A 25,811-nucleotide genomic window follows, 5' to 3' on the forward strand; every position below is an offset into this window, starting at 1 on the left:
GTCTAAATAAAGTCCAGGTTTACACATCTAGTGAAATCAACATGGCTGGATGAGGACTTACTTAAAACAATCATCAACGTATCTCACTTTCTGGAGGAGACAACATTACACTTCCCAGTGGCAAGGCTTGGCGTGCAGTCAGTGATGAGAAGGGACAATTGAGGAATCTAATGGTAGAACCCATCATTGTGATTTCCCTCAAGTCAGGGACATGAAACAGCACAGCTGCTGGGATGAGTGAATAGCTGAAGGAGCTTGTATGAGCTTCAATAGCAGGCCAGAGCAGCACTCCACTGTGAATGACAAGTGACGGGCCAAATCACTGGGGAGCTACCAATGAGTTATTAATGGTGACAGGTACACTACCTGGGAGACAGGTTGAGAGGGGAAAAAGATTATTTATAAGCGAATAGTTAACAGCTGTACCCACTGCTAAGCATTACATGGATGCCACAAACTGTAGAATTCAAATCTTGGGTTATTCAAGCACGAACAACTGTCTGTCACCAAACTGCAATGCATCGGTACAAATTAAAGTGGGAGAGATGAGATGAGGCTGGAACGATGCCTTACTCAAGAAGACAATGTCATCACAGAGTGCAGATAAGAGCTAGAGAAGGGCTGAGATAACTATGAGGTGAATTATGGTTCTTAACAATAATGATGAATTTGCAAGAAGAGCTTTTTAATTTTTCCTGAGGGCTTTTGCAAGAGAACAGATGCTGAATGTGTCCTGTACTGACAAGAATAAATGGGGGGAAAAATACAATAAGCAAAGGAAATGTTTTCGAAGAAGTTTTCTTTGATATCAGAAATAATATATTTCTTTTGTGGAGATAATTTTTCTATCTTCAGCCCCCTCCAAAGTTTGAAAGCCACATTGTTAAGCTCATAATGTTCTTACAATACCTACAATAATATAGTTACCCAGTTTTTCCCAAAGGAATGAAGCATTGTACTATTGAGTATATTAAAAGTGGCAAGGACAAAATTCTTTCAAATCTATTTCTCTTTTTTGTATGTACTACAGGAAGCAGGAAAAAAAAAAAAAGCCCCCAAAACCCCAAACCAAACTGAAACAAAACCACAAAGAGACCCCACAAAAAAAAAAAAAAGGCCACAAAACAAACAAACAAAGCAAGAAAACCCCGACACATCAGGATTTAGGAAATGTTTTCATAATGTGAACATTACAGGCAGTTAAATACCAGCAAGACAAGCCAGGTGCCAAGACAATAAGCAATGCTTCACTGACTCCAAGGCTTTCAAAGAGCACTGGGAATCCCTGCACTAGATGTCTTACCAGAAAGAGACATTTTTGACCTCGAATAAAATGTGTCAAACACATACTCTTACGGGAAAAAAAAAATAAGAAAAAGAAGAAAAGGTGAGGTGTTAAGCACTTAGTATCAACTATATGCTTAAACTCAAAATTCAGTTTTTATTGAAATGCAGTTTCAAACAGATTGCAAAATGGTAGCAAAAAAAAGGTGGCTATTCAGCAACAGCTGGGTTCCTCTGAGGTGGAGGGAACAAAATGTTTATATCTATGGTTACTGCCACTTCTCATTTCTTGCCATAGGGGCACTGTGCTCTTGCATGCTCTGGAGGACATATGTGAGCCAGAAAAAGTTCACACTTCAAAAAGCTTCTGAGGATTTAAAATATAAGGACATAAGCTGACTCAGCACCTTAACTGTTTGTAGGTTTTGGTCCAAGTCTTTCAGTTGAAGTATTCCAAAGTGAACATCACTAAAAGGCAAACAGCCCTGCATGAGTGTATGTGCGTGTGTGTGCATGCATGTGTTGAGGGTAGATGTGATATTAACAAAGCGTATGCATAATTTGGTTTCTGCTCTTTATGAGATTTATTTTGCCCCATCTGTTTCATTCCAGTTCTCATGGTCAACTGGTAGGATTCCTCAGAGTCTGAACTTGTAACACTGTGAATCAATATTTAAATATGTAGCCAAAGCTAAGTGAGACTGTAATATTTTATCTTAATTGGACATTATCTTATTAACTACAATGTGTTGTGGAAACTGATTTTCACAGAACTTTACTTTTGAGCATAAAACAGTCAATCAGTCACAACATCATTTTTAAAGGTACCAGGGAGAGATTCACGAACTTAATATAAGTTGGATTTAGCATTAGTAGCCTTCTGAAAATTCTCTATCTGCACATATTATTGATCAAAACCTTGTTTTCCTTGTTTCCCTTCTATTTTAAAAATTATTTTTGCTTAAACTGACACATGCGTGAGGAGCTGAGGTAGAGGCAGAGGAAACATAACTCAAATTTCACGAACAGTGAAATCTGACAAGTTAATTCACTATGGTTAACTGTAAAAAAAGATGGAATTTAGAGTGGACAGCATGAGCCTAGTTTTGATATCTCCGTTTCAACTAAACAGTGCCTTACTGCACATGTGGTTTCACTGCTTGTAAAGTAAGGCACTACTAAATAAGTATGAGAGTCTGTCTCTAAATGACAATTTTCTTTCTCGTATTCATCGATGAAGATTGTAATGTCAATTTCTTTACTGTTGCTTCAGGGATAGGTCTGTGAATTTGGAAGCATAGATTTTAATAGTGAAGCTTGCATGGAGGTATCAGTGCCTTCTGCTATTATGCCCAAAATGCATAACTGTAACTTACTTCTAAAAAAATTGTGAATGTCAAAATAATAACTTCAAAGATCTGTCAGCTACTTTTCAACAAAACCAAACAAAGCTACAAAAATTATTATAAAACATATGTTGCAAACCATAAGTGTGTTTATTTTATATCAGCCAACATTATTTACCATGTAACCAGGTCAGAATTAACACTGCAATGACTATGCAAGATGTTAATCCATTGTATTCTTTACAATTCCACACCCCAAGTGAGTCCGTCCACTAAAGCAGAAGTCTCCCATTTTCCTCAAAAAAAAAATGCAGTACTATTTGTTTTTTAAGGGTTCATTCTGAATTCTTGAGTGACACAAAGGACAAACAGCCAAGAGCAATAAAAGACCAGGATACTAGGAAGGAAGACTGGCCTCTAAACATGCCAAAGTTTGTTGGAAATGTAACATTGAAGGACTCTTCCTTTATTTGATTTCTAGTTGTAGTGTGTTCTTCCCCCTACCTCAGTCAGTCATGCATTAAAAAGTACTTCAACTACTTTTGAAAACCTCCTCCTCTTCTTCACAGAAGGTATTTGGTAAATTATGTCCACACGTTTCGAGAGGAACAGAAACTCATCTCTCAATCTGTATGTACTATGTAATGATCTCAGCAGCTGGTCTTGGCTCCCAGCATAGCTGAAGTCAAAGAACTGTCTCTAGGGTGGTCTGCAGGCACCAACCTAGAACGGAAAGAAATCAGGGATGCAGCAGCTATCCAAACCTGACTCACAGACACCAGGGGAGGAGGTGGTCAAGTTGGGCAAGGACCTTGGGCTCACTAATAATTTCTTTCACCTCCCCAAAAAACTTCCTGCTTGGGTCAGGAAATTAAAAAGCAGAGCAGCCTGGACTAAAGAAGTTAAGACCTTCATTTAGTGAGGTACTAGTCTTCATGAACATGGTAAAACTGAATTGGAGACCTCATAATGAGAATCTGCTTCATTAGTGAGTCTCCATGCGCAAAACGTGCCGCAAATGATCCATGCCTTGTGGTCTGGATTTGCGAGATATAATAAATGTCAGTGCAGAGAGGGATGGAATCTACACCAGTGAAAACAACTAACAATAAAGAAAGAGCCTTTAGAAATTTATAACTTTTAACTGAAACATACTTTCTCATACAGTTACCTTCTATTCATTCTTTTCAACTAAAGGACAATGCATACAGGAAGTGAACTGTTGTGTGACCTCAGCTGACCAAGCTGACATATATACATTCATTGAAGCACAAATTCAGAAAAATATACAAGCATATGTTTAACATTAAACATGTGAGTAGATCCTGTTGAAGTCAAGGGATTTAATTGTTTAAAGCTGGGTAGATGCACAGGCATCTTGCTGAAATCAGGACTCACTTTCTGACAGTGACTGAACAGCTATCCAGGTAACAAATTATGTTTGGCTCCCTATGCCTTTATGTTTCTAGTGTCCAATAAGCTGTGATGTCTTTGGGTTTGTATTTTTATAACCTCTTCCCCCCCCCCCCCCCTTTCTCTCTAGTACACTTTCTTGATGCCTCAAATAGGATGGGTCTTTGCCTTCAATGTAGGAAATACCAGTGTAGGAACTACCTGGCCACAGATAAAAACCATACAGAGACTTCATAGATTTGCAGCACCTTCCTTCCCATGCTTGACCTAAGCTGAAAGTAGTTATGCAAAACACTGCCATACAAGTCCTGTTCCTTTGAATAGCTAGATAAAAAAACCCCACAAAACAAAACAAAAAACACCAGGACTTTTGTACAGAGCAATAGCTGCTGATTCCGGAAAATTATCTTGTATGAACTGAGGGCAAAGACTGCTGAAATGAAAGCAAGTACCTTAAAGAGGGACTTACAGAGTACTACAACATAAAGCAGACTGGTGAAGGGCAAATGCGTTACAGACGCATATCTAAAGTCTGGTGTGACTAGTACTAGAAATTCATACTATGTTACTGAAGCTATTATTCAGGCATGGCAGTATGTATACTCTAATTTCAAATTTTCAGTTTGCAGCACATCTGAAGCACCTCAAACTGGTTTGACATTTAAACTCTCACAAGTGCTTCAAAGCCTATAAAACTTTCTATTGCATTGACACTTTTACTTTGGTCCAAACATCTTAACATTGATATAACAAGCAGTTCCCTGCTAATGTACTATAATTTCATTGACCTGTTTGATCCTGCATGTTAATATTCACCAAAACCAAACAAATTAAAATTCTGATTGGCCAGGATCGGCCAGGTTAATAAATGGTTAGAAGGGTGGTGCCATAGTCAGGGGTTTGGGTGTCTTGAGCATGGGACTCAAGTTGGTAGGCCAGGTCTACTGGGGGCTGGTGAAGCTGGTCTAATAGAGAAGGGGAAGAGTGGTTTTGGTAGGAGGCTTGCCAGACTGGTCAAGGATGCTTTAAACTAGATGTGTTGGGAGAGAAGGGCATCATTCCATACCAACACACCCAGTCAGTTGCCAGCACCTATAATAAATGCTCAGAGCAATGTAGAGATATTCCAGCCACTCCAGCCAATGAGTTGGCTTCATTTGGAGCTCGGCTCAGATGCCTCTATACAAATGCCCATAGCATGGGGGACAAACGGGAGGAATTAGAGATGTGTACACGTCTGTGGAAGTATGATATAATAGACATCACAGAAACATGGTGGGAGAGCTCCTATGACTGCAGTGTTAGAATAGAAGGTTACAGGCTCTTTAAAAAAAACAGGCCCAGCAGACAGGAAGGGCGAGTTGCTATATATGTCAGGGATAGCCTGGAGAGTATGGAACTCTGTCTTGGGACAGGTGAGCAGTCAACAGAGAGTTTGTGGATCAGGATTAAAGGGAGATCAGCGATGGGAGACATTACTGTGGGGATCTGTTACGTACTGCCTGATCAAGAGGACTCTGTGAATGAAGCACTCTACAGACAGATAGGAAGAGCCTCACGCTCACAGGCCCTTGTTCTCATGGGGGACTTCAACCACGCTGGTATCTGTTGGAGGGACAGTACGGCCCAGCACAAGCAATCCAGGAGATTTCTCGATTGTGTGGAAGACAACTTCCTTCTGCAAGTAATAGAGGAGCTGACGAGGAGAGGTGCCCTGCTTGACCTCGTGCTCACCAACAGGGAAGGGCTCGTTGGAAATGTGACGCTCCAAGGGCAGCCTTGGTTGCAGCAATCATGAGATGGTTGAATTCGAGGTTATCAGGACAGGGAGAAGAGCGTGCAGTAAGCTCACTGCCCTGGACTTCAAGAGAGCGGACTCTGGGCTCTTCAGGAACCTGCTTAGCAAGGTTCCATGGGATATAGCCCTAGAGGGCAGGGGGGCCCAAGACTGTTGGTTAATATTCAAGGATCACCTGCTACAAGCTCAGGAGTGTTGCATCCCGACCAGAAGGAAGTGCAGCAGGAGGGCCAGGAGACCTCCTTGGATGGATAAAGAGCTGCTGAGGAAACTTAGAGGGAAAAAAAGAGGCTTATAAAAGGTGGAAGCAAGGACAGGTGGCCTGGGAAGAATACAGGGATGTTGTCTGGGAAGTTAGGGATCAGGTTAGGAAAGCTAAGGCCTAGTTAGAATTAAACTTGGCTAGGGATGTTAAAGATAACAGCAGGGGATTCTATTGATACACTGCAAACAGAAGACAGACTCAATAACGTGAGCCCTCTCAAGAAGCTATCAGGAGAACTGCCTACACTGGATTTGGAGAAGGCTGAGGTTCTGACTCCTTTGCTTCAGTCTTCACTGGCAAATGCTCTGACCGCATCACCCGAGTCTTGGAAGGCATATGCAGGGACTGTGAGAATGAAGACCCTAGGCCCATTGTAGGAGAGGATCTGGTTCTAGAGCATCTTAAGAACCTGAATGTGCACAAGTCCATGGGACCTGATGAAATCCATCCGCGGGTCCTGAAGGAGCTGGAGAATGAAGTTGCTAAGCCACTGGCCATCATATTTGAAAAATCATGGCAGACAGGTGAAGTTCCTGATGACTGGAAAAAGGGAAATATAACCCACATTTTCAAGAAGGGAAAAATGGATGACCCAGGGAATTACAGACCAGTCAGTCTCACCTCTGTGCCTGGCAAAATCTGGGAGCAGATTCTCCTGGAAGGCATGCTAAGGCACATGAAAAACAACAAGGTGCTTGGTGACAGCCAGCATGGCTTTACTAGGGGAAATCCTGCCTGACCAATTTGGTGGCCTTCTATGATGGGGTTACAAAAGTGACGTACAGGGGTGGAGCAGTTGACGTCATCTACCTGGACCTGTGCAAAGCGTTAAACACTGTCCCACATGACATCCTTGTCTCTAAATTGGAGTGTCATCAATTTGATAGGTGGACCACTCGGTGGATAAAGAACTGGCTGGATGGTCGCACTCAAAGAGTTGTGGTCAATGGTTCAATGTCCAGCTGGAGACCAGTAACGAGTGGTGTCCCTCAGGGATCAGTGCTGGGACTGGTCTTGTTTAATATTTTTGTCACTGACATGGACAATGGAATTGAGTGTGCTCTCAGCAAGTTTGCTGATGAGCCCTCTATACAAATGCCCGTAGCATGGGGAATAAACAAGAGGAATTACAGATGTGGGCACATCTACGGGGCTATGATATAATAGGCATCACAGAAACATGGTGGGATGGCTCCATTGTCTGGAGTGTTGGAATGGAGGGTTATAGGCTTTTTAGAAAAGACAGGCCCGGTAGGAGGGGAGGGCGAGTTGCCCTTTATAGGGATAGTGGCCCTTTTTAGGGATAGGCTAGAGAGTATGGAACTCTGTCTGGGGGCAGGTGATCAATTAACAGAAAGTTTGTGGGTCAGGGTTAAGGGGAAATCAGTGATGTGACACATTACTGTGGGGATATGTTACAGACTGTCTGATCAGGAGGAACCTGTGGATGAAGAACTCTACAGACAAATAGGAAAAGCCTCACACTCACAGGCCCTTGTTCTCATGGGGGACTTCAACCACGCTGGTATCTGTTGGAGGGACAGTACGGCCCAGCACAAGCAATCCAGGAGATTTCTCGATTGTGTGGAAGACAACTTCCTTCTGCAAGCAATAAAGGAGCTGACGAGGAGAGGTGCCCTGCTTGACCTCGTGCTCACCAACAGGGAAGGGCTCGTTGGAAATGTGACTCTCCAGGGAAGTCTTGGATGCAGTGATCACGAGATGGTCGAATTTGAGGTCCTCAAGACAGTGAGAAGGGTGTGCAGTAAGCTCACTGCCCTGGACTTCAAGAAAGCAGACTCTGGGCTCTTCAGGAACCTGCTTAGCAAGGTTCCATGGGATATAGCCCTAGAGGGTAAGGGGGCCCAAGACTGTTGGTTGATATTCAAGGATCACCTGCTACAAGCTCAGGAGTGTTGCATCCCGACCAGAAGGAAGCACAGCAGGAGGGCCAGGAGACCTCCTTGTATGGATAAGGAGCTGCTGAGAAAAATTCACAAGAAAAAAGAGGCTTATAAAAGGTGGAAGCAAGGACAGGTGGCCTGGGATGAATACAGGGATGTTGTCAGGGTAGTTAGGGACCAAGTTAGGAAAGCTAAGACCCAATTGGAACTAAACTTGGCAAGGGATGTTAAAGATAATAGGAAGGGAAAATATAGGCATGTAGCGGCTAAAAAACAGACTAAGGACAATGTAGGCCCCCTCCAGAAACTTTCAGGAGAACTGGCTACACAGGACTTGGAGAAGGCTGAGGTTCTGAATGGCTTCTTTGCCACGGTCTTCACTGGCAAAGGCTCTGACCGCATCACCCGAGTCTTGGAAGGCGGATGCAGGGACTGTGAAAACCTAGACCTTGGGCCCACTGTACATGAGGATCTGGTTCGAGACCATCTTAAGAACCTGAATGTACACAAGTCCATGGGACCTGATGAAATCTATCCGCGGGTCCTGAAGGAGCTGGAGAATGAAGTTGCTAAGCCACTGGCCATCATATCTGAAAAGTCACGTCAGTCAGCTGAAGTTCCTGATGACTGGAAAAAGGGAAATATAACCCACATTTTCAAGAAGGGAAAAATGGATGACCTGGGGAATTACAGACCAGTCAGTCTCACCTCTGTGCCTGGCACAATCTGGGAGCAGATTCTCCTGGAAGGCATGCTAAGGCACATGAAAAACAACAAGGTGCTTGGTGACAGCCAGCATGGCTTCACTAGGGGAAATCCTGCCTGACCAATTTGGTGGCCTTCTATGATGGGGCTACAAAAGTGATGGACAGGGGTGGAGCAGTTGATGTCATCTACCTGGACTTGTGCAAAGCGTTCGACACTGTCCCATATGACATCCTTGTCTCTAAATTGGAGACACATCAATTTGATAGGTGGACCACTCAGTGGATAAAGAACTGGCTGGATGGTCGCACTCAAAGAGTTGTGGTCAACGGTTCAATGTCCAGCTGGAGACCAGTAACGAGTGGTGTCCCTCAGGGATCAGTGCTGGGACCGGTCTTGTTTAATATTTTTGTCGCTGACATGGACAATGGAATTGAGTGTGTCCTCAGCAAGTTTGCCAATGACACCAAGCTGTGTGGTTCGGTTGATACGCTAGAGGGAAGGAATGCCATCCAGAGGGACCTTGACACACTTGTGAGGTGGGCTGATGCCAACCTCATGAAGTTTAACCATGCCAAATGCAAGGTCCTACACCTGGGTCGGAGCAATCCCAGGCACAGCTACAGGTTGGGCAAAAAGGAAATTCATGGTAGTCCTGCGGAGAAGGACTTGGGGGTGTTAGTCAATGAGAAAATGAACATGAACCAGCTTCAGTGTGCACTCACAGCACAGAAAGCCAAACGTATCCTGGGCTGCATCAAAAGGAGCGTGACCAGCAGGTCGAAGGAGGTGATCCTGCCCCTCTACTCTGCTCTCGTGAGACCTCACCTGGAGTATTGTGTGCCGTTCTGGTGTCCTACACATGAAAAGGACATGGTGCTGTTAGAACAAGTCCAGAGGAGGGCCACGAGGATGATCAGAGGACTGGAGCACCTCCCATATGAAGACAGGCTGAGAAAGTTGGGGCTGCTCAGCCTGGAGAAGAGAAAGCTCCATGGAGACCTCATAGCAGCCTTTGAGTGTCTGAAGGGTGCCTATAGGGATGCTGAAGAGGGACTCTTCATTAGGGACTGTAGTGACAGGATAAGGGGTATTGGGATAGAATTTAAAGAGGGGAAGTTTAGATTGGATATAAGGAAGAAATTCTTTACTGTTAGGATGGTGAGGCACTGGAATGGGTTGCCCAGGGAGGTGGTAAATGCTCCATCCCTGGCAGTTTTCCAGGCCTGGTTGGACAGAGCCTTTGGTGGCATGGTTTAGTGGGAGGTGTCCCTGCAGGACAGGGGAGGCTGGAACTAGATGATCTTGAGGTCCTTTCCAACCCTAACTATTCTATGATTTTGTGATTCTGTTCTATGAAAAAAAAAAAATACTATTTCTGTGACTCCAGGAAGTGTAAACCTCACTTTAATTATGTCACAACGTTTCCATGCCTAAGAAAAATTGTTGTACTAAGCTAATGATAGAGGTAACTCTTCATTCCAGCTGAACTGATACTCTTCCAACTACCAGCATAAATAACCTTACATTTAATAATTGCTATAGGACAGTTTTAGGACAATTAGTACTATATGCAGTACCACACCATAACAAAATTAGCAAACTGAAATATGTACAGGACTACAGGGCTGTTCAGTTCATGACACATCAAATACCAGGCTGCAAAAACATATACAAGCAGACATTAGAAAAACATACTCTTTTAAGCTCACCACATAAAATCAACTCGCTAGCTGTATGTGGTTGGGGGAACACAGGCTCCTCAAGCCACAGCCTCCAAGTGAGGTCTGTAAGTGATCAGGTTTGCACATCATAAGCTGCTGCCGTTGTTTCTCTGCACCACACAACTTCTGCTGGATAGTTGTCCCAGAATAGCTTCTTACATTCTGTAACACCTTCTGCACCCTCACAACAAGCACAATTGCATGAAAAATCTGCTATAGACATAATAATTCCTCATCTTTTTTCTCTCAAGAAACTATCTCTGCCTTCAGCTATGGCAGAAAGTGAATGTCATGGGTCTTATAGCCATTACCTCATAACTGAGTGTACAAATGGGAGAGAAGAGCTCTGGTTTGCAGCATGTGGTACTGCTTGAAATGTTCCTATCAAGAAGAAGTCAGTTCACACATGGTAAATAATTGAATTAGTAACAGTTAAATTCTTTAAAATTAGATTTTATTTTACCTAATGGAATCTTTCTAAAAGATATGCATTGGACAAAAGCATTTTTTGGGGATTGTAACATTACATAGTTAGCATGTTTTATTTAATACTTAGAAATACTACTGCAGAATAGCTAATTTTTGCACTTTTATAAAAATTTTCTAGATTACAAGGTAGTTTGGTTTTTTTTTTCTCATTTTGTTTTTACTGTACCTGCTTCCTAGAATTCTTGTGTTCATTTTCTTTTTCACCTAAAGAAGTTTTCATTTTTCATAGTTTTTTATAGTAGTTTTCAAATGAAGAAGAAACAACATGAAAATACAAACCTAACATTCTCCATTATAAAAAGGAAAGCAAAAATATATTGCATTAAATTTAATCTTTAAAACCAATTCGACAGTATCCAGAATCTGAACTTATGACCTTCAAATGTCAGAGGCTAGTAATACTGAACTGCTTTATATTAATATGCTGGCCTTCTATAGTGACTATCGTTTTCTGAAGACCTTCGCCAATCACTCTCTTTGACTATATATTGAGCTAGTTGTACAAGCATTGCCCTAGTTACTTCCATATGGTCTGAGAGCCACTCATTGTTTTAATGCAAAGCCTGGTGCAACATAAGCTAACTTGTAAGCAACCAGATGAGCAAGCTCATTTCCTTTATTCCTATTTGTCAACACCATATATCAACTTGGACACAAGTTAAAGACATCCAATATCCAGACTGCATGGATAAAAATGTAATGATGTTAAGTCTATTACCATTTCCACATCAATATGCAAACTATACAGATACACAAACCCCAGTATGCTGATCTGTACAGGGCCAGAAGTCTTAGAAATCTACTGTCCTACAACTGACTTCCTTCTCTGCCGGACAACTGTCAGTCAGTAACACAGGTTGCCATGATTTTCACATCCTTTCCAGAAGAAGGAATGTAAGACTTTGTGGTGAAATTCTGGCAAAATTCATCATGAAGAATCCAGCAAGGCTAGATATAAATAGACATATTTTCTCCTCCTATAAAACTAAAACAAAATCCTTCCCTTCTATTTGCTAAAAAGATTCTTAAAAAAAATTTACTGAAAAGAACTGTTCCAGTGGTGGTGATGTGGAGACAGTGTTTTCACAGGTGATGTTTCAGAATTTGACTTAAAAAAAAAAAATCATAATTACACATTCTATTTCATTAGAGGATCTCAAAGTACTTCATAAACATTAATTAAAAACATCCAAGTATTAATTGGGATGATTAGAACATTTTGTAAAAGCCGTGGGGGAGGAGAGAAATCAAGCTGAAGCACAAAGGACTCATGCAGCAAGTTAATATATTAGAGCCAGTAGAATAATATGTTTCCTGTCTTCAAGTGAAGCATTCAGAATTCTAGGACATGGTGCAAAATGACAACCAAATCATAGAAGATATTTTAGCACAAGAAAAAAAAGTAAATTTCTTAATTAAAATACAAGAGTGTATATTCATTAGATTCAAAATGTACCTTGATAAGTAAAAGAGGGCTGTCTAGCTACATTTAATGCTGTGTTCTTACTGCCTAGAAGGCAACAGTGAGTGCTAATGACATTTACCCTTCCTAATAAGAATCACTCACACTTCACTGTTATTCCTTGTTATTGCTCAGGACAAGCACTAGCACCTCATTGAAAGATCAGGCTGGAAGGGAAAAAAGTCCCCTTGAGATCCTTTGGACTTCAAGAAAAAGCAGTAAATCAACAGATGCTGGACAGATGACAAGTTTGATTCTCTGTGGCTCTTCCTGATTCCTAAGTGTCTGTGGGCCTAAATTTCATAAGTGCCTGAAGCCAGTGCTGACACACAGACAATCAAAACCACCTCTAAACTCAGAGCAAGAGCTGTCTAAAGTGGGAAGTCTTAAATCCATTAAAGTGCCATGGTCTGGACTATGTACTCTCTGAGTTAATTGCCACTTATGAACCTTATCAGCTCCAGGACCATGATTTGAATTCAGCATGAGGTCCTCTGTGAAGAGCACAGTCTAAAAAGCAGAAGTTCTAAACTCTGAGCTGTATTTTTTAAGAATAATTCCTTGGTTTCTTGGCACAGCTCACTCACCTCTGTATGAACACACATTTCCCTCTGATCAGTAACTTTATGCCTTTTTGTTTATTTTATAACAGGTCACTGCATTTATTACAAGGACATTGAGATGGACAGTAACCCCAAGATCCTGTACTCAACTCAGTGGTCATATTTTTTGACATAGTGCATGATATGCTCTGGTAGAGGCTTCAACATAGTATTGTCGGCAAGAAAGTGCCCAGACAAGGCTAGGAGGAAAGCCGTTCTCTCCTCTCATGCACAGAGAGTAAGTCTCAAAAACAGGGACTTTTGTCACAGACACACACACTTTATTACAAACAAAACATATAGATTATTTAATTATGTGCATGTATACACACACATGTATACATATTCAATGGGAAAACTACATATTTAACGGGAAAACTTCTGTGATCATAAATGGTTAATAGAAATTCAAACACATTCTGAAGCAAGAAAGCTGGAAATAGTTTCCTCCTTGGCTTACCTGCCAAAACCCAAGTTCAGGGCTCTGTTTCTCCTGCAATGCTTGATGGCATCACTCACACCTACAACAGCCGAGGGAGTGAACTATTGCTCCCAACTTCTTCATCCCCCACTCTGCTTTAGGTGTTTGTGATTTCATCAACTATCACAAGAGAGACACAGCACCATGAACTCAAGCCCTGGCAGGTTGTCGTGGTTTAAACCAAGTCCCCCAACTCTCGGAGAGTTAGGAAGGAGAATCCAAAGAATGTAGCCCCCACGGATTGAGATAAGAACGGCTTAATTGCTAAGGCATAACACAAAACCCCTACTGCCATTTACTACTACAAATAATAATGATACAGCAAACAACAAGTGAAAGGAGTACAACACCCCACCAGCCACCGACCCATAACTCACTCCACCCTGCCCAGCTGAGCACCGCGTGCTCCCTCCTCCATTTTCCTCTCCAGCTCTCTCTTTCCCAGTATGCATCCTGGGCATCATGTGCTATGGTATGGAATACCTCATTGACTAGCCTGGGTCAGGTGTCCTGTCTCTCCTTCCTCCCGGACTCCCCTCCTCCACCTGGCTGGAAAAAAACCTTGAACAAAAACACCCTCAAAACATGCTCAAACCATGACACAGGTGAAGGAATTTTCAGCTCCATTTTAAAAAGTAAGCACACATGGTCCTGGCATACGCCTGACAGACCTTCAGTAACAGCCATACCCATCTCTGTATCCCAGTAGCTGGGACTAGCTCTGTAAAACTACATCAGTCAGTGGGATCTTCTCACTGCCAGTACTGTAAACAGTACACAATCCAGGTATAAAAAACACAGCTACACAGAAGTCTCCCTCTCTCTTTTCTTTTGGTCTTCAGCAGTCAAAAATGTTTGCCTTTAAAAAAGCCATTACATTTCTGAGCCATGTGAAACACAGTGGTTATAAAGGCTCACTATTTCATAGTAGTCATTAAGAACAAGCATCATGTATGCTGCTGTTGATCACCATGGCTTATACAGCCCTCTGCTTCATTACCCTTGCAAGATGCAAGACACAGAGCAGCAATAGCACGGTTCTCCAGCTGCACATATTCTGGAAATCGAAATGATCTTTTCATATCACTGAGACATCTGTTGTCATGAAACATGTCCTGGTGGCATTCAGAAGTGCCATCAAACTCTTTGGACTTTATTTTTATTCTTTCCCAGTTCAAGTGCTAACGCTCATGATAAATAGAGTCATGTAGCGCTAGTGTGGTTGGTAGTATTACTATTAGAGGTACAGCACCAAAAGCAGCAGGGAAATGTTAGGCAAGATAGTGTAGATACAGAGAAAATCTGAAAGCACTTCACACTGTAGAGCAAGTGGCACTACTTTGCTCAAACACACAATGCTTCCCTCTGGCCCAGCAGCTGGGCTTTGCTTCCTATCTCCCTCTTCTGTCCTCAAAAGTTTATCTGAGCTTTTTTCACCTTCTGTTTAGAGATAGGATAGTTATTCCTCGCTTAGCATGGCTAAGATGAATGCAAAAGAGCAAGGGGGGCATAGAAGAGAATCTCTATTCCAGAGAAGTGCAGGGGATTCATGCTAAACTGACCATATGGGAGAAGAGAAACTCTTACAGGTGATCACAGCTGCAAATATTAGCATGCTGTGGAAGGAATGGAAAACAGGAGATGCACACATCATGTAACAGATCCTTTTCATCTGTTTGTGCTAAAGAGGCAAAATCAGAGGAGAGGCAGTGAAACTGAGGTGAGGCTGAAGAAGGGAAGATAAGCAATAAAAAAGGTGGGGGGGAGGGGAGGAGAATGGGAGGCAATAACAACAGGATGAGTAAGTTGGAGCAGAAAGAGAGGAAGGAGGGAACAGAAAGGCACAGAAAACAAGAAATAGGCCAGGCATATACTGAAGAGATCCAGATTTAAATCCCATCTGTACTAGGAGAGTAGAAGTCTGTATAGACTTTTCCCAGCTTTGAGCCTTTGGTTGCTCTGAGGATCACTGTTGAAAAATACTATTGGAACAAAAGAACACATGATAGTGTTAACTGTAATTACAAGGGTAAAAAAAACACACAAAACAGACAAAGCTGAAAAAAGTAAATCAAGCTGTAAAAGGGTGACTCTCTCCTCATTATCAAGTAATTAAATGTGGGTGGCAGTTATTATGGGAACTATAAGCTTGCATGTGAAACACTTTGGTTGTATTTTGGTTTTGTTACAGTCTTTACCAGATAAACTTCTTAACCTTTAATCTGCATCAGTTTTACTATACATTAAAATGCCATAATACTCATTGAGCATATATGTAAATATTGAGTGCCCGATTCTGAAAATGCATGGAAATCCTCCAGCGTTCAGAGCTAAAGTCAAAGTATTAATCAAGAGATTGACAAACAGGCCAATGAGGAATGAGGAGTAGTATCAACTAAATAAATGCATAATCTTCATACAAAAGCCATTTTTAGTGTATTAATGGTGCATAACTGTCATCAAACTTTTGCTGGGTTGCAAGGCTAACCTTTTTTTTTCCCATCCATATAATAATTTGATTGCCTGTTTCTCTCAGTTTTTTTCATCATGTAGCATACCACCACTTTACAGTGTTACTTTATGAAAGGAAAAAAAACAGTAAATCAACTGATGGCACTTGGGGAAAAGACTGACAGAAACTTCACATGTTTTGTGATTATAGATGGGAGACTGAAAGTTTGCTATGATCACTACTACGACCTGACGCTACTTGTCTACCTTGGAAAAAATTATATCCTCAGAGCTGCTGTTTTTTTCCTTTCTGATGTTCCATACACTTAAGCAATGGAGGCTGTTTGACAAGCTGTTTAATTAAATAGCCCTTGCACTTGGGCTCCATAGCAAAAGTTTAAACATCTTAAAAAGAGGCAAATGAGTACAGATGGGAAAGCTACAACTCTAAGGTCTCTAAAAGAGGTCAGATAGCAACAGAACCCATGCTTTTCTGAAATCCTCCACAGACAGGCCAATGTTGGGCAATATTTAATTTTAAGAACAATAAAGTAATTTCTATCTGTGCATATGGCTAATATTTCACCTGCTTAGAGGGGATGAGGTGCTAAGGGATTACTCAGAGAAAGAACAGAAAAGAAATTAAGAACAGTATTATTAAAGATGCTCAAATTTATATATTTGGTCTCTCCCCAAATCTCTTGACCTAATCTGCTTTCACACTAAGGCAATACAACTATTTGGTCACAAACCAGTTGAAAAAGTGTTGAGCTGTTACTCAAAACATCGAATCATTATTTGCAAAGAGTCAGCTTATGGCCTCTAAGTTGTGGCCACATATCATGTCTTCTGCAGCTGGACCAGTGTAGAAGCTGAATGCTTCAGCTGTTGACTGCTCATGGTATAATTGCTTTCTAACCCCTTCCTCTCAGAATAATCAGAGTTTAGCATGTTTAACAGGAGGATTTTTCTAACCTAGCTTGTTTAGAGACAGCTTGGCTAGGGAGAAATTACACATGTAGTTAAACTAGCAAATGGGTGTGGTAAAGTATTCTTCAGTGGTAGAGCAAATGAGAATAGCTGGGAAAGTTACCTCTTCACCCTGCCCACCTGGAACCTAACCAGCACTGGAGACTTATAGTTGAGCTGTTCTTTACAGCAAAAGTAACTTCACACAAAGCAATAGAGCCACTAATCACACCTCTTTGAGTAGCAGGTGCAGAATCTGACCTACACCAGCTACTGTTGTTGACAGAATGATATCTTGTCATGCAAAGACAGCTGTTACATTGGCTGTCCCCCAAAAGAAAACCTACAGATTCACCAACAGCTCCACACAAAATACATTAACTTAGTTCCTTGAGATAGGTACCAGATAAACAAGTCTAGAAATTGAAGTGCTCTGGATGTCCATAAAGGAAACACTGTCCAGGAAGTTTCTCTATGCACTGAAGTTATTTTGAGGATCATTTCTATAGATGAGAGGACAATTCCTCCTCTAAAATATTAATCCTGTTAGCAATTTGATAAGACTTATGACCAAATTGTCACTCACTCACACTTCAGAAATAAGTATCCATTCACCAGAAACTAGGTTTATTGCACAGAGGCTAGAGAAAGTTTGCCAGGTCTTAATGTCTTTCAGCTACTACTGGCAATGGTGGTGACTGTGCCCAAATGTGAAAGGCAGTTTGTCACATTACCTCCACTGGTTTCAAGTTCCTTTGCTTCATGTGCTCCATTAAATGTATTCACTGAATAAAGCAACAAATAATAACGGCATTCTTCTCTGCTCACTGTGATTTAATCTGCTGTGTAGAAACATTATTAATCAAAAGGAGGGTGTTACAAACAAACCCATCCACATTGAAGCACTAATACAGAACTAGACAGAGCCACTGGTTTTCTCTTGTTTCTCAAGTGGGTGCAAACAGTGATTTTCTTTTTCCTCAAAAATTACTGAGAAAAAATATTTCATGGGAAAAAGGGTTTCATTATGAATCTTGAAGAGGAAAGAAAATTCCAGGCAATACTAAAATAATCGAGTGGATGTATCTACCCTAAAATTCCCCCCCCACACACACTCTGCTCTCATAAATATCTGCAGTGTGATCAGCTCTGGAGCCTCAACACAAGAGGGATGTGGATCTGCTCGAGCAAGGCCAAAGGAGGGCTATGAAGACAATGATGGGACAGAAGCATCTCTCCTATGAAGAGAGGCTGGGAGAGTTGGCATTGTTCAGCCTGGAGAAGAGAAGGCTCAGGGGAGACCTTACAAAAGCTTCCAGTATCTAAGGGGGGTACTGCCAGAACCCCAGAGGTCTTCAGCGCTAGTGGCTTTGAGCAACCTGGTTTAGTGGAAGGTGTCCCTTCCCATTGCAGTAGGGTTAGAACTAGATATGTAAGGTCCTTTCCAACCTTAAGCATTCTATTATTCTGTGATCAAGTTACAAATTTAAAACATTAATTTTATTAAAGACAAACAAGTTAGTTTATTGTTTACATTTCTCTAACTGCAGCACTATAGCAAATTTAAATATTTTCCTAGAGATATATATGAGTATATTATATACTTTATATTATACACTACATGTATTAATGCATGGTAAACTCTCTAGCATTGATTGGACTAGGTTACAACTTAGACAGGTTTGCACAGACCAGTTAAAAAGAACGATACTTCCAGACTGAGGGTCTGATCTTCCTGAGCTCACTGTGTGACAGCCTACCAATGATCCCAAAGCTCTGCAATATTCTGGGCAATTTAGTTTCATTCTTGATACTTTTGTTTCTCATATAAAACACTCATGACATTTCATTGGAAGCTTTTTGTATGGAAACGCTGAGTTTGAAAACATCAAACAAGCCTGTGAAGAGTTCCAATTCTATAATGATGAGCTTCATTGAACAACAACTTTTGCTGAAAGAAGACACTACCGATAGTTCTCATCTGTGTGCACATTTACTATGCTAATGCTACTACAAATTTCTTTTCAAATTTCCCTTTATGCCCCTTTTCTCCTTTTTATCAGGTAGTTGCAATAGAGTTACTTTTCAAACAAGACTTTTTTGTTATCATACATTTGATTCATTTTTCTAAGATTTCAGGTATCTTATACTAAGCAGCTTTCCTTTCTGAGCTTCCCAGCTTTAATGCAAACAAAATGCATCTCTTGCTCAGAGAGGTTCTGAAACCTCCATCCTTGGAGCTATTCAAAAGCTGACTGAACATTGCCAGGTCAATTAGTTCTAGGTGTTCCTGCCTGAGCAGGGGACTTGCACAAGATGACCTCCCTTCCAAATTTGACCAGTCTGATTCTTCAAAACTGGAGAGCTAAACTAACAGCAAGGTTCAACTACACATATCATAGGTCTTCATCCACCTACTAACACAATGCACAGCCAAGCACTAACCAAGTCAATATGTGGCAAAACTGTAAAGCCTGCTCTTAACTTATATTGATAACTGTTCTCCTTTAACTGACATAATATTCAATATACTGTTGTTGAATGTAGCAATGGTAAAATTAATGCCTTGAGGGCTACAATGTGATTGAGTTTTAGATAAACTGAACTCTGACCTACTAGTGTATTATAGGCCTTTACACCACTCAGATGCATAGGTCACAATCTCACTCTGTATAAACCTCTATATAATTACATTACAAGCCATTCTTGTATATATTAAGATCATTCCAACAGATAATTAAAAAAAAAATCAATACGAATACGAGCCTGTTTCTATGACTTTTAAAACAAGAAAACTACTGATTTCAGTCAGTCTTGTCTGTAAGAAAAACTGAATTATATTCTACACTTGCAATATACTATGACTAACTATAAATAGCATTTAGTAAATCTCATGTTTCTAATGTTATGCCTTGGAAAGGATGCAATTTTTTATGTGTATTCCTTTGCAATTTGCATTTCTTCAGCCTTCCTGATCAGTAGCATTCAAAATCCAGAATCTAAAATATGATGCAACATGCACAAAATTCCATTACAGTCAGTATCTCTATAGATATTCATCATGTATCTACCTAAAGAATATATAATATCTAATATCTAAATACAGATCCATACATATGTATCGTACAAACATCTATAGTTATCTATTTTATAAATATCATGGAAACACTTAACTGTAAGTTTTAGACTGCTAATGCATAATGAATTCTACTGTATCTGAACATGTGCAACATTTAGCTTTAACAAAACAGATGCTTGAGAATGCTGAAACAATTAAAGAGCTCCATTCTTTAGATACCCCTATAAGAATAATAGGATCCCATTATTAAAGTAATAGCCTTTTTATTAGTCTTTCTCTAGGACTCTTCAACAATTCAGTATACTTTCTGTGAAAACCCATGTATAGAGCATTTAAAAAAATATAAGAACACAGCACATGAAGGTTTCCATAGAATTACATAAGGGTAATTTACTTCTTTCACACAAAGGACAGAAAATCGAAGAGGAATTTAAAAATAGTCAGGATTCCACAGATCAGGGATAAGGATTCCCATATTTTCTGTACAGTGCCAAGCATGTTATCATTCCCTAAGAAAGTAAAGAAATAAATCAGAAACTAGAATTTGCAAAAGTTTCAAAGTAACTGTATGACTTCTATATAATGCAGAGCTCCTGCAAAGTCAGCAGCAATTAGGAAAACTCAGAAGCATGTAGTATTAGATTCTGAATTAGAAATAGTCTTATACAATGTAATAATTCACTTTAGAACCCAACAGATTATTAAATACTTCAGATAAGCAATCATAGATATTCATGACCACACTCATAAAGCAAGCCTGTCCATTTTTTTGTTTACTTGCTTTATGTTTTGTTTGCTTACCTTATCTTAACTAATCTGCATGTAACACTTTATTTAAAGTTACCTTTTTAAAACGGCTTTATAAACATGATTTTCCTATTTATATATTACAATGTAAGGATACTTCTCAATACAACCATGATCACAACCCTCATTTCATTTCTACCTTATTAGATATCTTGCTAAAAAAAGGAAAGAGAAGATGAAGGAGCTGCTGACTTGGATCTTAGTTTCAGTAGCTCTTGAAAACTTGCTAGTTGTCTTTGATGACAAAAGCAGTCTTGCAGCTAGCTAACCTTATTATTTTCAGTATTTAAGGTATTTCCTACAATAACCATAAGCAAATACAAATAAATACTATGGTATTTTTTTTTTTTAGCTTAGGAAAAATTTAATATTTTGTTTTGTCAACACCATCATTAGTTGTCACATGCCACACTAAATTTACTTCATATCCTTATACTTCTTTGGGTGCATGGTCGCTATGTCTATACAAAAGAAATTTTCATTAACTGGGTTATGAAACATGCTTTGCTTTATTTCCTACCTGAAGGATGTAGCCTCGAACATAGTCTCGAAGTGTCCAGCCTAAGCCATGTAGAATATGCAAAACCTCCTCTTGCTTCAGTACACTGAAGAGTCTGTCAAGTAGTATCTTCAGTCTTACAGGCACAGCCTGAGTACCGTAGAGCATCAGGCTGCTGATGTCAAACACAACGTTGGACTGCACAATCTCCACTTGGGTTGGGTGGTAGAGGTGCTGAGTACTAAGCTTGTCCAAAGCTGAAAGAAAAGAGATGTATAAGAGCAGAGCTAAAGGAAAGACAAGAAAATAATTCCAAGGAATTATCTAAACACATCAAATTTGCAGATGCACTTACTTTCCAGAGAAATATTACCTGTAGGATTCATATAAGGAATCACAGAATGGTTTCATTTGGAAGGGATGTTTAAAGGTCATCTAGTCAAATCCCCTGCAATGACCAGGGATGTCTTCAACTAAATGAGGTTGCTCAGAGCCCCATCCAAGTTGACCTTGAATATTTCCAGTGACAGATCATCTACAACATCTCTAGGCAGCCTGTTCCAGTGTTTCACCATCTACCCTCTTTTAATTTAAAACCATTACCCCTTTTCCTACCACAACAGGCCCTGTTAAAGTCTGTTCCCATCTTTCTTATAGGCCCCCTCTAAGTATTCAAAGGCCTCCATGGAGCTTCCCATATCCAAGCTGAATAACCTTAACTGTCTCAGCCTTTCCTTATGGGAGAGGTGTTCCATCCCTCTGATGATTTTTGTAGCTCTCCTCTGGATCTGCTCCAACAGGTCCATGTCTTTCCTGTGCTGAGGACTCCATAACTGGATCCAGTATTCCAGGTGGGGTCTCACCAGGGCAGAGTAGAGGGCATAATCACCTCCCTTGACCTGCTGCCACACTTCCTTTGGTCCAGCCCAAGATCTGTTTTGCTTTCTGGGCTGCAAATGCACTCTGCCAGCTCATGTTCAGCTTTTCAGTCACCAGCCCCTCCAAATCCTTCACCACAGGGCTGCTCTCAATCCTTTTGTCCCCCAGCCTGCACTGATAACAAGGGTCGCCACAACTCAGGTGCAGGATATTGACTTGGCCTTTTTGAACCTCATGAACATCACATGGGCCCACTTCTTGGTCTCTCTGAATGGTATCCTATCCCTCAGGCATGTCAACCACATCAGTCAACTTGGTGTTGTCTGTACATTCGCTGAGGCTGCACTTGATGTCTATGTCATTGATAAAGATATTACACAGTACTGGTCCCGGTATGGACCCCTGGGGGGCACCACTTATCACTGCGTGATTCTTTTTCACAGATGCAGTCTGAAACAGGTCTAGTTTCCAAAGGTCACAATTAACTCTAATCTCTATAGTAAAAAGGTGCTCAAGTGAACTCCAGAGACTACAATACTCATAAGATCATCAGAAGTTACAACAATTTATGATTAAATGATGAACAAGACTGAAACTATGTAGAATTATTTGGATTGTTAAAGGTTTAAGACTTAATATCTAAGGAAAAAAAGAATACAGATACACCATAAACTCTAGACTTTTAAACATGTTAAAAATTAGTCCCCTGGTTTACCATAAATTCTGTCATGAATTTACTGCTACTTGAGCCAGCTAGTTTGTTTTACCCTTCTGTGTAAATTTTATGTTATTCACTGTGATATGAATAATTTAGAGATGAGGGGAGGGGTGGTTTGCAGGATGAAGGTAATTCTTATCCCCTTGTGATGTTAAATATGATGGAATTGCATATGGCATCACACCCTTTACTGAGTATCAATGTTTAAATTTAATTTTCTTTTCATTTTATGGACTATGTTGCAGCACCTAAGCTTCTCACTGCTATTTTAAACAAAACTTTCTGAGCATTTGAAATTATTTTATAGGGACTTCTCCTCCTGTACTTTGGTTTATTCTTGGCTTATGGTCACTGGAGAGTTCATGTACTCTTGATAAATTGCTTTCTTATATCCAAAGCGCAAAGGCCCTTATCATTTACTTGCTGGCTTCATTCAACACATTTACTCCATGGAATACTTTTTCAAAGAGTTCTGGTTTCCTCATACTTCATTTCTTTCAGCTGATTGTCTGATCTTTCCTAATCTAGTGGTTAAGTCAACTTTGAATAAATAACTTTAAATATTAATTTAACATTCAGAAAAGATAAGGAATTGGCAAGCCTAGGGTCTGCAGTCCTGTGTCTCTCCACAGGACATTTATACTGCAGTATGTGAAGGGTGGGATTTTTCTTCCAAAAGCTATTCTTCCAAAGTACTTTGCCTACACAGGCTTCATGATGTGGGACTAATTTATTTACACAGTCTAATGAATGGGGTTTGATTGAAGCTTAAACAGGTCAAACACTTTCCTACTTTTTTTTTTTACCCCCTTTATGTGTGTGTTTTTTCTAACATGTTTATTTTGCTATTACTGTAATAGAGGTGTCATCAAAATACTCATCTAGAAAAGCCTAGAAAATTGATTTTGTCACTGCACAGCTGTGCTGTGCTGTATGTGTGCTGACATGCTGACATGTATACATGTACCTGGGAAGGCAGAGCAACAATTTGGAAGGTGTAAAATAAAGTAAAATATTAGTTTGTGTGGGTTTTTTTTTAATATTATTACTCACAATAAGAATTCTGCAAATAATGTTGCTTTTACTAGATAGAACAGATTTTCTACCAGACTATCAAAATAACTAAGCAGTCCTGGATCACCTTGGGCTTTCCACCTTCAGTCCTACAGAATTAGAAAAGTGTCTGAAGATGTTAACTGACTTCTCTAAGTTTACACAAAATCTGACCAGACCCAACACCTGAATTAATATTTTCTGAATACTCAATGCTTTTTAATCAGTGCATCATAATGTATTTCTAACATATCATATCTTAATATATATCTTAATACTTGGTTTTGTTTCTCTTTACTTAAGAATAAACCCTATGCCTGCAACTTCTTCCAACTAAAGAAGACCTGGCTTGCTGAAGATTTATAAGGTTATGATTCTACTTTGGCACAAGTCATGATGACTGTAAGACATCTTTATCTAAAGACTATTGGGTGGATTATAAAACTAATATCTAGAATGAGATTACAAAACTCTGTGGACACTTACCCACTTCATGTAATGTGACAACTCTGAGGATAATAGCTTTGGAAAAGACAAGATAGAAGTGAAAAAAGAAATTTAAAAAGTCCTTTTAAATTACTAAGCACATTTTTCGACCAGTGGACAGAAATTTTCACAACATACTCTGTACTATTCCATTTATCTGCAACATTTGTTTTCAAGCAGTATTATAGACATCCAATTCTCAACACATACACACAAATAAAAGATAGTCTGGTGTTGGCTTAACTTTCCAAGTGACAGTGAAATTAGCTCCAATTTTGAGATGTGCCTTCTTTTGCACATTATTTAATAAACAAATAAGCAGTGGATTTATCCTTTTGAAGTACAAGTCAGGATATGCGCTAAAATCTGTAATTTATTATGCAAAGAAGCATATATTTTTGCATGGGTGTGTAAGAAAATTTGCAAACCAAAGAGAGACCTCATGCTATGGGCAGAAAAAAAAAGGGAAAAAGTTGTACATGAAGAAAAAGGAAATGCACTTGCACCCACAGGAGAAATAATAGTATGGTAAGCTTCTCAAATTCTTTCAGATCACTCACCATTGAAACTCCTTGCACTTGGCTGGGGAATGAAACTTTTCACTGTGATTTGTAATTTATAAAAATTATTTTGTATCTTTAAAAGAGATTGTTAAGGAAATAGTTGACAGACAAAAGTTACTTTTGGTAGAACTTCTAACTGATTTCTCTTCTGGTATCATTAGTGAACTAAAGCTCGGGTTCTAAGTGGATTCAAGATTCCATATGTATTGTTAGACACACACCTTTTCAAATAAGAGATAAGAGGATAAGAGAAGAATCTGTATCTCTTTTTTTTTCTGTAAGGATAAGAGTTTTAACTTTAACCTTGCTGAATCTCATAGTAGACACTTGTATTCTGCTGTCCTGAATTGCCCATCTAATTTCATTTGAATAATGCATTCCTCACCATTTTCTGTTCTAAACTATTGGTTCAATTTCTACAGAATAATGAACAATGCTGAGCTTCAAAGGTGAATATATTCAATGGTATCTGCAACAGTGTATTATTCTGTAAGTGTTTAGGAAGAGTTCAGGATGAAACATGTTATATAGTAGAATGAGCTTTATCATACCTCAAAAATGACATAAATAGGTGTGTCCTTATTAAGAAGATACCAACTAAACATCCTAAACCACACATTAAAAGTCCCTTCCTGGTGCAGTATGAGGTATTAACTTACACTTCTTACACTTTCAGTAGGCTCAAAAGTTCAACCAGAAAAGTCTTAGCATGTTTGTGACTTTTTGGTTTTAACCTGCACAGTCTTCTCCAAAAACATGACTGAAATGGTCTCAGATGATTAAGGTAAGAAGGCTGCCTTTAACAGCACTGCCCCAATAGCCTGACATTCTTTA

At 39.9% G+C, this 25,811-nt stretch overlaps 1 protein-coding gene across 3 annotated transcripts in view; it reads right to left on the bottom strand.

Annotated features, from left to right (window-relative positions):
* The window catches only part of BNC2 (basonuclin zinc finger protein 2), a 239,257-nt gene that overhangs the window by 79,893 nt on the left and 133,553 nt on the right, over positions 1-25,811 (bottom strand). For all 3 annotated transcript variants that reach the window (XM_034072691.1, XM_034072692.1, XM_005154982.3), the window contains one exon: positions 21,300-21,535. In XM_034072691.1, the coding sequence (XP_033928582.1) occupies positions 21,300-21,535 (236 nt within the window). The remainder of the gene's footprint in view (positions 1-21,299; positions 21,536-25,811) is intronic.

The sequence above is a fragment of the Melopsittacus undulatus genome, chromosome Z (assembly GCF_012275295.1).
Source record: "Melopsittacus undulatus isolate bMelUnd1 chromosome Z, bMelUnd1.mat.Z, whole genome shotgun sequence".
NCBI lineage: Eukaryota > Metazoa > Chordata > Aves > Psittaciformes > Psittaculidae > Melopsittacus > Melopsittacus undulatus.